Source organism: Megascapheus bottae, chromosome X (genome assembly GCF_031878675.1).
Source record: "Megascapheus bottae isolate mThoBot1 chromosome X, mThoBot2.hap1, whole genome shotgun sequence".
Lineage (NCBI taxonomy): Eukaryota > Metazoa > Chordata > Mammalia > Rodentia > Geomyidae > Megascapheus > Megascapheus bottae.
This window is the reverse complement of record NC_143547.1, coordinates 67,405,199-67,419,137: the sequence shown is the minus strand read 5'-3', so window position 1 is coordinate 67,419,137 and position 13,939 is coordinate 67,405,199. Positions and strand designations below refer to the sequence as shown.

Below are 13,939 nucleotides of genomic sequence, written 5' to 3'. Positions count from 1 at the left end.
TCTCTCTTCCTCTACTTAAAATTGGTATCCAATATGTCCCCATATGTACATGATTTAATAGAGTCAACATATGGAACAACTTATAAGTCACACAGTCTCTAGTCCTTTTGTCTATTAAAGACACTTGGGTACATAGATGAAAATCTGAGGACAAAATGAGATGATAACCAGATTAAAAAGTTTACCCTATCCTGGATTCCAAAAAAAAAAGGAAGCTTGCCTCCCAAAGCCATCAGCAATATATTGTGGAGGCTGGAGAGATCAGGACTGAAGAAACCCTTTAAATTCTTAGAGAAGAAAGGAGCCATGATTCCTATCAGACATTCTGACAATTTCTTTGCAGGAATGACAAAACTCTACACAGCACTCAATAAATGTTATCCTTTATTGATATTATTTTTATTAAATGACATTGAAACATAGTAGAATGCCCCAGCAAAACAAAGGTTAACCAAAAATTATCACCCCTAAATTCTAGATACTTATTCATTTTCCTTAATTAACTGCTACATGCCAGAAAATTAAAAGTATTTCGCAATTATCCTTTCATTTCATCCTTGCAATGAGCCCTTCACCACTCATCTATCATTTTGGAGATAAAACTTCAACCCACCTCACTTTCAGTCTAAATGTTTTTTCTTCGCAAATCAGTCACCTGTTTTATTCCCGATAGTTTCTTTTCCTTCCTAAAAATTAATATTTGTTTTAGATAAATAAGAACCTATAGATTAATAAAAAGTAAAAAAGTAAAGATCACTGATTATCCTTTACCCAAAGATAATTATTGTTACTATTTGGCTGTATATAATTCCATAGTTTTTAAAAATCATTTTAAACATGATTTAATTCTCCCCCAAAGAATCATATTATGAATACTGCTATCTAACTTACCTTTCTCAATTAATAATGTATGATGAATGTCTTTCCCTGGCAGTATAGATTTCCATCAGTGTATTTATCATGTCCTGTGGAGTGGTCATCCTAAATTTATTCAAACAATCCACTACACTAAAAACTGGAACTGATTTCAATTTGTTCTACGTTAGACAGCGCTGATGTGAACAGCCTCGTATATAGAATCTTTGGCCTGGTATTCACTTACTTCCTTAGGACAAAAGGTTTACATATTTTAAGCCTTAACATTACACATTACCAAATGGCCACCATCAGAGTGTGAAAAGGTGCATTGTGCTACACCATTCCTGACACTGCACTGTAGGGGAGATAGGGAGAAATTTATATGGATTACACTTATTTTTGTAGTTGAAAATATTTAATGGTACTAGGTGTTCAGTAGGATAATATTCAAACACCCTTCCACAACTGATTTTACCCTGCTTTGTAAGCTCATTTAATCCTACTTACCACACTCTCCACTTTAAGCAGATTGCTCTTCTGACTGACACAGGAAGAGGGCTCTAACTACTGCAACATCTTTCTCATATTACTCCCCCTGGCTCCTATAGCATGGAATGCCCTAAGTCCCCACCCCACTGGGAACTCACTTATAATAGCATGTCCTCCATGAAGCTTTAGTTGCCTTGTGAATCCACAGAAGTGTTGCTTCTTCTGGACTCTGAGGGCATACATCTGAAAGTGACTGCATGCTCTAGATATCCTCAGTTTGTTTGTTTTTGACTTGTTTATTTCTTATCTCTCAAACTAGATGATAATCCAAAGGACAAGGATAGTTTCTCTATTCCTTTTTTTTTCCTTTCTGGCATTAACACACAAGTCTATTGATGCACAAATTAAATCACTGCAAAGGACAAAAAGGAGCTTACTTCTGATGAGTTGGTTCACTGTCACTTATGCAGAGGAAATAGTAAAAATATTTCAATCTAGGCAGCGAGATAAAAAGCAACAAACATGTTTTCAGAACAAGTAGTGATATTCATTCACCCAGCTTAAACCTGAAGACCAACTTGGTTAAATATCAGCAATGATGATACAATATGGTATTCATTAGTCAAAATTGGCAGCTGAAAGAATTCCTTTGCCATATAAACAAGGTGGAGAAAAGGAATAGTTTACAGTGTGTGTTACTTTTAAACTACAAAGTCAACAAGTTATTCCTGATTCTTTGGGAACATATGCTCAGACAGCTTCACCATGAATTTTCCAACTTTTACTTTCACCAAAAAATCATGGTGACTTTCTATTCCCAGTACTTTATCTGCGCACACTTGAAATTCTTTCAAAAAGACAAAGAGTGAACCTTCGCCAAACTGGTTCTGAGCAGGTTCATTTTCTTCCCATTTAAAATTGTCATTTATGTGCTCAAAAATGATCAGAAGTTTAAGAATAACCTCTTTGTTCTCTTTCTTATTAAAGAGGGAACCCAGTGAGGACGGTACCTGGGCCCTGAGCAGTTCTCGAGTCATGGCTGGATTTTCAGCCAAATTCAAAACAAGTTTCAAAACCTGAAGTTTAGTTTCTTCATTTCCTGCTGAAAATAAGCGAAAAAAGTCTGAAATGGAATTAGCAAGTATGTACTGATACTCATTTGTAACAGTCATATTTGTAAGCAATCTGAGTCCAGCCAACTGCACAGAGGAGTTCAAGCGAGATGTGATTGTGTCATCACACACTTGATTCATGTATATCTTAAGTCTGCGCTGGTTCTCTGTATTTACACTTAAGTTATTTAGGACAATTAAAGCCTTTTCCTTAACAATGGGGTCCCGTGTATTAAGAATCTTTGCAACAATTGGGAGACCACCCAGATCACGAATAATATCTCTGTTAAATGCATAAGCAGCATTGTTACCCAGAGCAATTAAAGCTGCTTCAAGAATATAAGGCTTTTCAGACATCTCCACCAAGCAAAGTACTTTCTGTAGCTCTTGAGGGGACAGAACAGTATCATCAGAATTAGGGGACGCTCGTTTCTGGACAGCTCGACGAGCCCTGTTAGCCCTGGCCCTTGCTCTGGCTCTAGCTCTGGTCCCAGCCTCAGTCCCAATCCGGGCCCAAGGAGGGTACCACACTATACTCTTGCTGTCGTTGCTGTCATCATCATCATCTGACCAGTCATTATACCTGGCCCCAGTACAGTCCCCAGCATCGTCTACATCCCCAGAGCCACCCTCCGCCATTTTCTCCTTGCTTTGTTTTCTTCCCCGAGTCAGTCTATAGATGCAATAGCAGGCTCCAGCTCCAATCACTAGGCCTGCAGTCACCCAGCCTACTTTCCTGGCGTAGCCCATGCAATCGTCCCTGGCAACAGCAGGGACCAAGAAAAGAAGTAAGTCACTCTGAATGAGAGAAGGGGGTTGTGGGCCTGAGTGCAGGCTTGAGAGGAGCGATGTTCTTCAACCACTTCAAGGTCAAAACACTGATTCTGGAGATAGACCTAGATGTAAAGGAAAGAAATAGAGTTTGAATTGCTCTTCTGTTTGGAATGCTCCATGCACAGATGCACAGAGCATAGGAAAATGGCAAATGAATGTTGGATAGGAAATGCACGTTGTTGAGAAAATGTCTAGTTCCCTCATTGCACCCTCTTCCCAACTCTTCACAGCCCATTCTCAGATTCTTTTGAGTCCTCAGTCACCTCAACTTCAGGTGTCCCTAAGGAGTAACACCTTTGCACAAACCTTCTTAAGACAGGCAGTGTGCCCCCCTTCCCTTCCCAGGACGTGTGCCACGCCCAACAATCTTTCTAATCTGCAGAGAGACCAGAGCTAGTGAGAAGAAGGCACTTGATGGATTGACTGTGTATTTGCTGCTTTCCTAATTCCTCAGGCAGTCGTAGGATTGTGTGTGGGATTTTTTTTGTCTGTTTCGGTTTAGGTTTGTTTTGTTTTTGTTTTTTAAAAATTGCAAATGCCATCTAACACATACACAAACCTCCTCCTCCCTCCCTCCCTTCATCCCTCAAATGGCAGTCCATAATTAAAGTAGGATTAGGTGAACCGCTCCAAACTGTGGTCGATTTCTAGCCCCTCCCCCACTCCAGGCAGCCCCCACGCCCACACTAACCTCTGCTGATCCAGTGAAACTTCCTCCCTCGCTTCCAGCGGTGCCACCTGCTACAGAACACCTACAGGATGACAGATCGAAAATATGAGGACTAAGTACTGTTGAGAGAAGAGGATTACGAGCGTGGTATCCGATAGGTTTGTCTGCTGTCATTGCGTCTCCCCTATCCTAACCCCACGTGCACACACACACACACACACACACACACACACACACAGCGCACGCCATTTCGCTACAGTCCCGGGCGTGCCAGAAACGCATTCAGGCTGAGACCTGAATGTAGATTGCCGTCTCTGGTTTTCCTTCATTGCCATCCCCACCCTGCCAAGGGACCCCAGATGATCTTACCCTCAAATCGACCTTCACCGATCCGGGTTAATCTCCTTCCTCTTCTCTTGCTTGGCGTTGTACCGCAATCTATGGGAAAACTGGCCACCGGAGAGAGGCTCGGACCCACTTTACACAGAGCCATAGTCAGAAAGACACAGCGACAGACAGAAGGACGGAAAACAGCCACTACTGAATACTTGGTGGACGGACCCGTCCCCAGAGAACGAAACTCTTTCCTAATTCGGAGATTTGATTATCTAAATTCACCACCCCTCTAACCCCTCTCCGATGCGTCGCACTGCATCCCCGGACCCTTCTCCGCCCCCTCCCCCCTGCAGCAAACCTCCACCTCCAGCCTTTCTCCACTGTCCTGGTGGATTGGGGGCCAACACCCAGGCCACAAGTCCCTTTCCGGATTGAGGGCCTCAGCTCCCATCGAATTTCCCTCTCCTGATTTCTGGACTCCTGCCTCAAAACCCCCTACTCACCGCTTCGCAGCATCGAAATGGGCTGCGGGTGGGACATATGTCTTGGAAAGCGGGTGGCAAGTGGGAGAAACGACGAAGGCTCCTTAGGACCAGAGACGGTCTCCACCCTACTCCCTCCACCACCCCCACTTTATGGAATCTCCCAGGCACTGACCTGCAGGGATCCGAGACAATTTCCTTTTCCTCCTCCTTCTTCCCTCTGCCACAGGCCCGCCCGTCCTCAGGGCAAGAAGGGAGCTGGTACTCAGACGGGAACAACGACCAGGACAAGAAGGACTTCTGCACACGTCAGCTCTTGGTCACGTGAGAGCTACGTCATCCACCAACTCGGATCCCCAATTTCCCCTCCCACCAGCAGTGCGGCAGAAGAGGGCCCGCCCCCCTCTTCTCCCTCCCCCATACTAGGCCTAGTTACTCCTCTTACTTCTTCCTCACTAATCCTCCCTCCCAGTAAGTTGCGGTTCCCTTCCTCCAGTTACTCGAGCAGGACAGCATCTCCCCCTGAGGCTACTGGTCACTTGTACTTAAAAAAAAATGACTCTTCCTTCCCTAGGTTCCTAGGACAGCAGCCTCTCCCTCCACCTCCCCTCCTCCCAGCTAGTAATGCCTATTTCCTCTGAAATCTAGTCCCACATCTGAAACGAACAAGCGATCAAAAAGGCAAACTGAAATGGAAATATAGTTTTTACTCTCCTAATATTTTTTTTGTTACTGCCTTCTCCCACCTTCAGCCCACGTTCTGCTTATGAGGAGGAAAATATTGTAAAGCTGTTTACATTTTTAGGACTAACAAGACTGGAGGTGGGAGAGCAATTTGGCTTGATGGCCTGTGAAACTCACACATTTCTCACTTGCTGGAGATTGTTCACCACTTCACTCAGGGCAATTTTTATGTCTTTTGGGGCCTAGCCCGGAACAGAAACCCTGAATGAGCTAATCAGTGTCACTGAGAATATGTAAATCTTCTGACTAAGCTAATCTTCTGAACAGAAGAGCAACAGACCCTCACCTAAATATGTTACAAAGGAAGAGGCTTTGAGGTCTCCTAGAAATCCTCACAGAAAAGCTTTAATAAAAATCACATCTTCAGGGTGTATGTGTAAGAGATGAGATAAAGAGGCATGCACACTGATACAGAAAGAACATCACAAAATACACTTGGGTACAAATAGTGACTATCAACTATAAATTAGGCTTTGGAAGAACATTGAGATCAAGACATACTTGACTGAACTTGGTACCTAGCAATCATGGGAACACATTTCCCTGGTTGGATGAGCTCAATAATCCATTTGTGATTTAATTTTATTTTTGATAGAAAAAGGGATAAAAGTAATTATGTTTCTACATTGTTTCAAGTTAATGAGGACCAGTTTCAGTTGCTTACAAGCAAGCAACCTTAACAAACACACAGTACAAAAACAACATAGTACAAAAGTGAATTTGCTTTCCAGAAAGCTGGGATATTTCCTAATGGTTTCGATGTTATCTCTGACTAGATCCTTGAAAATCTACAGAGGACATGGAAGTAAATTAAGAAACTCAACAGTCTAGGAAACAGGTAAATCTCTAGTGAAAAAAAAATCACATCAATGTCACTTCTGGGAGGAAATACTGAGACTTCATTAAAATTTAGCAAACAAAAGCCAACTCAACTATATGATTCTGTATTTAGAGAATGATCATTCACAGCAAAAGGGCTTCTTCAAACACGGAATATATTCAAAAAGGCAGAGGAAGTACTGTTGGTAGAAGGAGTACTAGCTTGGATTAAGGAAACATTTAGCTTTCTTTGGCAAAATCATCCCCATCAAGCTTTCTCAGCTACAACCCACTTCTTAAGATAACCAATTTCTTGCTTTCTTTGTATGTTCACCAAGCAGTCCTCCTATCTGTCTGGGACAAACTGACAGCTAAGACTGACAGACACTTTCCAGTAGACCTGACAATTGTATATCTCAAGGTAAATATTTCAATAGTCATTTCCATTGAAACTTAGCTTTCTTTGTGGCCTTATCAACAGGGAGAGAAATGCAGAGGCTCAGTGGGCTTGAGTGTTCAGTGTACATATGTTTCTATGAATCACAGTCATTCCTTGAAAGAGGCATCTTTTCTCAGTATACAGACAAAATCAAGGGTAGGGCATGCAGTCTGAGGATGAGACTCAGAACTGCACTTGCACCCTTCAGAATCCTGTCAAGAGAACCACATGGCCTTAAATAACAATGGGGTATTGTTGGCTTATATCTATAAATTTAGCTACTTAGAGGTTGAGATCTGAAGGATCAAAGTTTGAAGCCAGCCCTGGCAGAAAAATCCACAGGACTCCATCTGAAATTAAAGAGTAAGATGTCAGATTATCGCATCTGAAATTAAAGAGTAAGATGTCAGATTATCGACGTGTCTCAAATGGTAGAATGACAATTGTGAGGGAAAAAAAGTAAAATGCAAGGAAGTGCCACTGTGGCTCAAGTGGAAGAGCACTAGCCTTGGGCTTAAGAATCCAGGGACGGCCCAGAGTTCAAGCCTCACAACCAACAAAAAAAAAATGATTGTGAATGCTAGCCCTTGAGCTCAAGCCCTGGCACCAACACACACACACACACACACACACACACACACACACACACACACACACACACGAGACAACCTTATGTATATCATCTCATAACATTTATTTTTGTAATGTTTAGTTAATGTAGAAATTACAACTAACACTTGCTGTGATAGACAGGTTACCAGCACCTCAGTCACAGATATATAACGTAGTTAAAGGCCTGGTAAAAAAATAAACAACATGTGAAACAATTTCAGTCTGAGAAAAGGAAGGAAGTGTCTTTTTACAAACTCTTTTTCCCTAGTAAAAGCGGAGCAAGCAAAAGCTCTCTTACTGAACTCTGAATCTTGAGCAGGGAGAGAAGAAGTTGAAAATCAGTGGACCAAAGGCAGTCTAAGAAAACCATGTGTTGCTTTCTCCTACCTAGAGCCATGAGAGCTGATCCTGGTGTTCTGCATCCAACTCTGTGTATTAACAAGATTTAGTCCCATGGCCTGAAATCACACAACCTTAACTAAATCACAATACAATAAAACAAAGGATCATAATACAAAATGTAATAGACCATTTCCAGATACCAACCTTCTGTAATTTATTTTCTCACCTCCCATAATTCCGTTAATATCACCATCAACACATCCATTTCTGTTTTCATATAGTTTATAACTCACATAGCAGATACGATCAACCACTAAGCCCCAAAAAATTTCTCTGATACTAACGTCACAAAAGGGTTTTATTCTTGCAGCCTCAGTAACTTTTAATAGGCTTAACTCAGGACTTGCTTAAACATCTTTTCCAATTTTAACATGATATATCAGGTTTATAATGTGTCCTTCAAAATACTGGTTTCTGGTTGTATAATGGAGCTCAAAGCAGTATTTAAATGTTATTCTCCAGATTCATTAGTAGAAAATGTGGATTAGAGTGGCCTAGAGATCAAAGAACAAAAACAGATATCATACCTACAGGTTTAGGGAAGTTCTAGAGAGAAAAAAAGATTAAAACCAGAAAAGATCTGCCAGACCAGGAAAATATACTAAAAAAGGAGACATTTTACATGCTAGTGGGGAGAAGTAGGACTGAATCTTTTGTCCTTAAAACCTGAATATCCTGGAAATGAATCTGTATTATGGAACTATGCATAATACAAGGAAGCGTCTGTCTTTGTCAAGTTTTACATTTTCCTTAGTTCTTTCTCATTTATACCTTCAAAACAAACAAAAAACACACTTACCTAAGTATCTAGTAGCCAAAGAAGGAATGAAAAACAGCTGAATTGGAGTGTTCTATTCAAAAGCCTTCAGAAATAGAATTCACTTGTCTAACAAAGGTAAATCAATAGTTAAGAAAAGAACAATTTTACGAAAGTAATGGAAAAACAAATCAGGTAGAGATTTAGAAAGTAGGAATATGGTATTGAAGGATCAGTTTAAGCTACAAAAGTTGCGGGAAAGTTTTGAAAGTTGTGACATGATCTAGATTTCTGAAATTTGCCAGCAAGGCATTGTGGGCTCCCTGGCTCACCTCCGGAAAGGGCCTCCTCCTCCACACTGGGGCCCCTCACAGGGAGGGCTTCCAGCTGGGGTGTCATATTTCTAACACTCTAAAAAAGAGGATGCCCGGAGGATGTATATTTAGAGTATGATGCCCAGGGGGCACAGTTGGCTCTCTAGGGGCTAACTTTTGGCATTTCAAACCTTAATTCTGTGATCATACTGACATACTTGTGTGGGTGGTATGGAGAGGATAGAAGAGAAAGCTGGGAGGGAGAAAATCTCTTTTCCTGATGACTACTTGAGATCCTGTACTTTGTCCTTCCATTTGTCACTGTGTGTGTGTGTGTGACAGAGAGATAGAGAGAGAGGGGGGGGGGATAGGAGTTTTACAGCATTACACAGTCATGCACAAACCCTCATCCTCATTGCCCATGGAAAATGCTGAACACTCCCCAGTGCTATGGTGACAGATACCACCAGTGTCGAGCCTCATTTGAGTGTGAGTGTGTGTGTGTGTGTGTGTGTGTGTGTGTGTGTGTGTGTGTGTGTGTGCTTGTGCAGGGATTTGAACTCTGGAAATGGGTACTGGTCCTGAGCTTCTTTTACTCAACTTTATTTGTACTTTATTGAAGATAAGAGTCTAACTGACTTTCTTGCCTGGCCTGGCTTTGAATTATGATCCTCAGATGTCAGCCCTCTGGGTACCTGGGATTACAGGTGTGAGCCACTGGCATGTGGCTTCAACATCATTTTTATATCCAAAGGATAACAGGGAACTCTAATTTCAGGATGATTTATAGGTTGCGTAATGAAACTTCAAAGTAGATTTTAAATAAAGTCCTCTGAGTGAAATGCAGAGACTAATACATGAAGTACTTGTAAATTTCTTCTGACATGGTAAGATTCATCTGAAATTGGTGTCTGCATGAAGTCCACTCTGTGAAGTGAGTGTGAAAGCCATCCAGCTGCCTTCCACAGAATTACTGTCATCTGACACCTATTACCATGAGTTCAGCCAGGAGGAAGTTAGGAAGGGACAGTGGTTCACTCAGAGAATAGTCATAATTAGAACACTGCCTTTCTCACTACAGATCCATTTACGCCTCCATTTATAAATCATGTGGAAAGCAAATGGGCTTGTTTGTAAGAGTACATCTTTTAAAACTTGACTATGCTATTTTAATAGTGCTATTTAGTAGAAAAATCTTTCCAGTGTGGTACAAATTAACTTTGTCAAGTCAATGAAGCCTCCTTATAACTAGAATATGTTGATTGAAAACACAAAAAAGAATAAGATGAATTTATGAATTTTTGTCCAAGTGGAAATTGCTTTATTGTCTTTTATTTGCAAAATAGTGTTGCCTGATTCAATCCACAGGGATGGAAGCATGTAAACGAATAAAAACATAATTAAAACTGCACTACAGCCGGGGCTTTGTTTTCTGCTCCCCTCCTCCAGTTTTGGTGCAGAGATTAAAGTGAAGGGGGAGAAAAATTATGGAAAGCCATACAAGAAAAATGAAGAGACAATTTCCTAAGACGAAAGCACGATAAACCTGGGGAAAAAAAGAAGCTCCCCCTTCCTATAATTAGAGAAAGTGAAACATCAGAGAGATCTTGTCACTTCTGGCTTTTGGTATCGTTATAGACGAAAAGAATGCCAAGGCCCAGAGTGATGGTGGGGACGTACAGGGCAGGCTGGCGCCTGCCGCACTGCTTGTGGGAGTGGAGATTCGGGGCCAGAGCTCACTGGTGACGTGGCTGTCACATGACCAAGAACCTCCTAGAGCAGAAGTCCTGCTAGTCGCCTCCATCTGGGTACCAGCTGCCTATTACTCTGCAGGCGTGTGCAGCAAGAAGGGAAGTAGCTCAGACAGTATACAGGTCGGTACGAGTGAGTTTGGAAGGAGGTAGGGGTGGGACCAGACCCAAAAGCGCTAGGGTGCAAGTTCAGGTTGATGGGAGCGGTGTCTCTTTTTCGCCCACTTTTTAAATACCTTTCCCTTCTCCCCACCCCCATGGCACTCCGTGTTCATTTTAGTAGATAAACAAATGTCTGGCTTCAGGTGGGGGTGAGGGGGGGTGGATGACGATTACGGAGAGTGCACGGAAAGAAAAGCTCCACGATCCAGATAGGGGATTCGGGGTGCTGATCCGCCCACCAAACACTGCATCCCCCTTGGTCCCCTGTGTGTTTGCAGGTCTGCAGGTCGCAGCGAAGTGGGCGAGAGAAGGAGCAAAACTGTCTTGATTGGAACCGTGCAAAAGAGAGTCGGAGGTATGGAGATGGGGCAGCTGAGGAGGGGGCTGGGATGTGTGCAGGAGAAGTCCAAGTCGCCCCCTCCTGGCCCCTTCTTTCTTCACACCCCCTCCCATTTCAGTGCAGGGAAAGGGGTGTGGCGGCCTTTGCTGGGGAAATGGCGGACGATGGGGGGGGGGCAAGGAAGCCTGAGTAAGGAAAGTAGGGAGGGTAACAGCAATATTTTTTTTATTTTTTATTGTCGGGGTATTGTATAGAGGGGTTGCAGTTACATTCGCCAGGTAGTAGGTGCATTACTTCTCACATACTGATACCCCTTCTCCTGGTTTTTGTCCCCATTTACCTCCCCCCACCCCTTCCCAATCATCTTGTTTCCCCCCAAGAGCAGTATTTTTAACCCTAAGGCCTACAATTCAGAAAAGCAGAGATTGGGACCTGTATGATCCATGTAGTTAAATCCCTCCAACTCCAGACTCAGTTCTAACTACCGTCTATACTATACCATGCTATCTACCTGTTTTTTTGTTTTTCATTTGTCCTTCTGCCAGACTATCCATCTATCACTGTCAAGTGAACAGTAACAGAAGTCAAGGGAAGAAGCAATTCAGAAGACTGTGGTGGAGGTTGATAACAGGGTCTGCTTTTTGAGGGGAAAGGATGGGAGATGTGTGTGGTTGAGAAGGCTATCTGAAGATCAAGCTTCCATGTCCCCTAACTCTTGGCCTACTCTGAGAATGCTAGAAGAGAAAAGGTGAACACTGGGGGTAAATAGAGGAAGACAGAAAAGAACAAATGAATAGTTCTCTAGTAATAGAATTTTCTCAACAACAACAATGACAAAAATCCCTCTAAGCTGTATGGTGAAGCCCAGACCCAGGCACAATTCAAAGCCCTAATCCTTTTTCTCATCCACAGATTCAATGTGAGAGCTACAGAAACAGCCTAGGAGAGTCTGATGATAACAACCCTGAACCATTATTCTCCCCTTCTCTAAGTGTTCCTTCAAATCAGGTGGAGCAAGGTCCTCTCACCTCCAGCCTTAGGGTCAGCTTGGACATAAGCATGGGCCGGGCCCGGGAAATGGGTTGGATGGCAGCAGGACTGATGATTGGGGCTGGGGCCTGCTATTGTGTTTACAAACTGACAATAGGAAGAGAGGACAATGACAAGTTGGAGGAAGAAGAGGAAGATGAATGGGATGATGATCTCGAACTGGATGAGGAGGAACAGGAAATCTGGTTTGATTTGACAACTATGGCTCGGCCCTGGAGTGAGGATGGGGATTGGAATGAACCTGGGGCCCCAGGTGGTTCTGAGGACAGACCATCAGGGGGTGGCAAAGCCAACAGAGCACACCCAATAAAACAGCGGCCATTCCCCTATGAACATAAAAATCCATGGAGTGCTCAAAGCTTTAAAATTTTCAGTTGTATACTTGACCTTTCAAAATATCCTTCCATTCAGGGAAAAATGTTTCTTGGTGAGCTGAAGGATGCTGGTTTTCCACTTAACCATGCAGTCAATACTTACTTGGCTAGGCTCTCAGTCCTCAGAAACACAATGTTCACTGTCCATTCCACTGTTGGGGAGAAGGCTCCAGGAGCTCCAAATAACCTGAAAGCCAGTACTGAAAATCAGGGCCAGACTAAGATATACATCGATGAAGAGTGTCAGGAGACTGTGTCACAATGCTGCAACTCACTTCTGCAGCAGGCTGCGTTACATTTGTTAATGAGCATGACACTTATTAATAACATGCTTGCCAAGTGTGTTTCAGACTTGAAGTTTCCTTTGATTGCTGAGGGAAGTGCTTGTGCCAAGGCTCAGGCTGTGGAACCACCCATGGCTCTGTTTGACAAGCCAGCCTTGGCAGGGGAGTTGCTAGGTGCCCAAATGCTGTGCTCTTTCCTGGGCCTCTTCACCACAAGGGGCAGCAGGCAACTTCTCCAGGAAACCCTTGTCCCTTAAGTGGCAGTCTGGAACAGAAGAGCATTGAATGCACCTGAACTTTGTTTGGTTTACAGATGTTAAACACAAAATGTCTGCCACCAGGTGCTTGGGCAAAAGTTCCAGTGGCTCAGGAGGATCACTGTCTCCTTGGTCAGGCAGGGGCTCCCACAGAGCTCTGTGGGAACTTCTGGGACTGGCTGTACACTGACAATGTGCAATGTAACTTCCTGCCTTGCAACTTAGCTTCCTGAAGTGAAGGGACCAATCACCAGGGCTGCCAGCTGCAATTAAGACATGGCAAATCATAACATCCACAGTTCCATACTTGCCTATGGTAGCTTCTTTAAGTGGGATCGCTGGGCAGAGACCAACCCCACACGGGAGCTTGTGCTGGACATGTATTCGCTGCTGCTTCGTTGGAAATGTTTTCCTTTCCTTCCTTCCACATCAGCTGGTGGATAGTGAGCCTGTTGTTTAACTCTTAACTCCTCTCTTGTCCATTTTATGGACTTAACCTCCTGCACTCAAGTCTGCACCTGTATGTATCATCAATAAACTCGTGTGCTTTGCTTGGCAAAAGAAGACACATGGCTCTTGTCCTTGAGTTGACAGACTGTGATGAGGAAAAGGCCAAAATATAAACCCAATACCACCTGACTGGGGTGTATGCCTCCTGACTGATACCCTCTCAGGGTTCACTGGAAGTAGAGACGGGGGGGGGGACTCAAAATAAGATTCAAGAAAGGGACTGAGGACATTGGTGACAGGAAATGGTGACAGGGAGGTTGGTGGTGTTAAGATGAAAGCTGAGAGCCTGAAGAGAGAACTAACTCCCTGCACAGCGGCAGAAGCAGCGCAGGGTCTGGTAGAG

At 43.2% G+C, this 13,939-nt stretch overlaps 2 protein-coding genes across 6 annotated transcripts; one reads left to right on the top strand and one right to left on the bottom strand.

Moving 5' to 3' along the window:
* Window positions 1-367: 367 nt before the first annotated feature.
* Window positions 368-5,110, bottom strand: Armcx3 (armadillo repeat containing X-linked 3). 4 transcript variants are annotated; one of them, XM_090325656.1, is made up of 4 exons: window positions 4,957-5,110; window positions 4,333-4,440; window positions 3,985-4,045; window positions 368-3,355 (listed from the first exon to the last, which is right to left on the bottom strand). In XM_090325656.1, exon 4 carries the CDS (start codon window positions 3,207-3,209, stop codon window positions 2,070-2,072), a length of 1,140 nt encoding a protein of 379 aa, XP_090181782.1. In that variant the 5' UTR covers window positions 3,210-3,355; window positions 3,985-4,045; window positions 4,333-4,440; window positions 4,957-5,110; the 3' UTR covers window positions 368-2,069. The 4 variants fall into 4 exon arrangements, with proteins under 4 accessions (XP_090181782.1, XP_090181784.1, XP_090181783.1 ...); XM_090325658.1 differs by having other exon boundaries at window positions 4,333-4,412; XM_090325657.1 differs by lacking the exon at window positions 4,957-5,110 and adding an exon at window positions 4,803-4,925.
* A 5,542-nt stretch (window positions 5,111-10,652) lies between these two features.
* Window positions 10,653-13,619, top strand: Armcx6 (armadillo repeat containing X-linked 6). 2 transcript variants are annotated; one of them, XM_090325611.1, is made up of 4 exons: window positions 10,653-10,742; window positions 11,060-11,136; window positions 11,667-11,869; window positions 12,034-13,619. In XM_090325611.1, exon 4 carries the CDS (start codon window positions 12,181-12,183, stop codon window positions 13,084-13,086), a length of 906 nt encoding a protein of 301 aa, XP_090181737.1. In that variant the 5' UTR covers window positions 10,653-10,742; window positions 11,060-11,136; window positions 11,667-11,869; window positions 12,034-12,180; the 3' UTR covers window positions 13,087-13,619. The 2 variants fall into 2 exon arrangements, with proteins under 2 accessions (XP_090181737.1, XP_090181736.1); XM_090325610.1 differs by lacking the exon at window positions 11,667-11,869.
* Window positions 13,620-13,939: the final 320 nt, after the last annotated feature.

Excerpts from the sequence above, each read along its gene's own strand:
- Armcx3 (XM_090325656.1), bottom strand. The coding sequence starts at position 3,209 with ATGGGCTACGCCAGGAAAGTAGGCTGGGTGACTGCAGGCCTAGTGATT.
- Armcx6 (XM_090325610.1), top strand. The coding sequence starts at position 12,181 with ATGGGCCGGGCCCGGGAAATGGGTTGGATGGCAGCAGGACTGATGATT.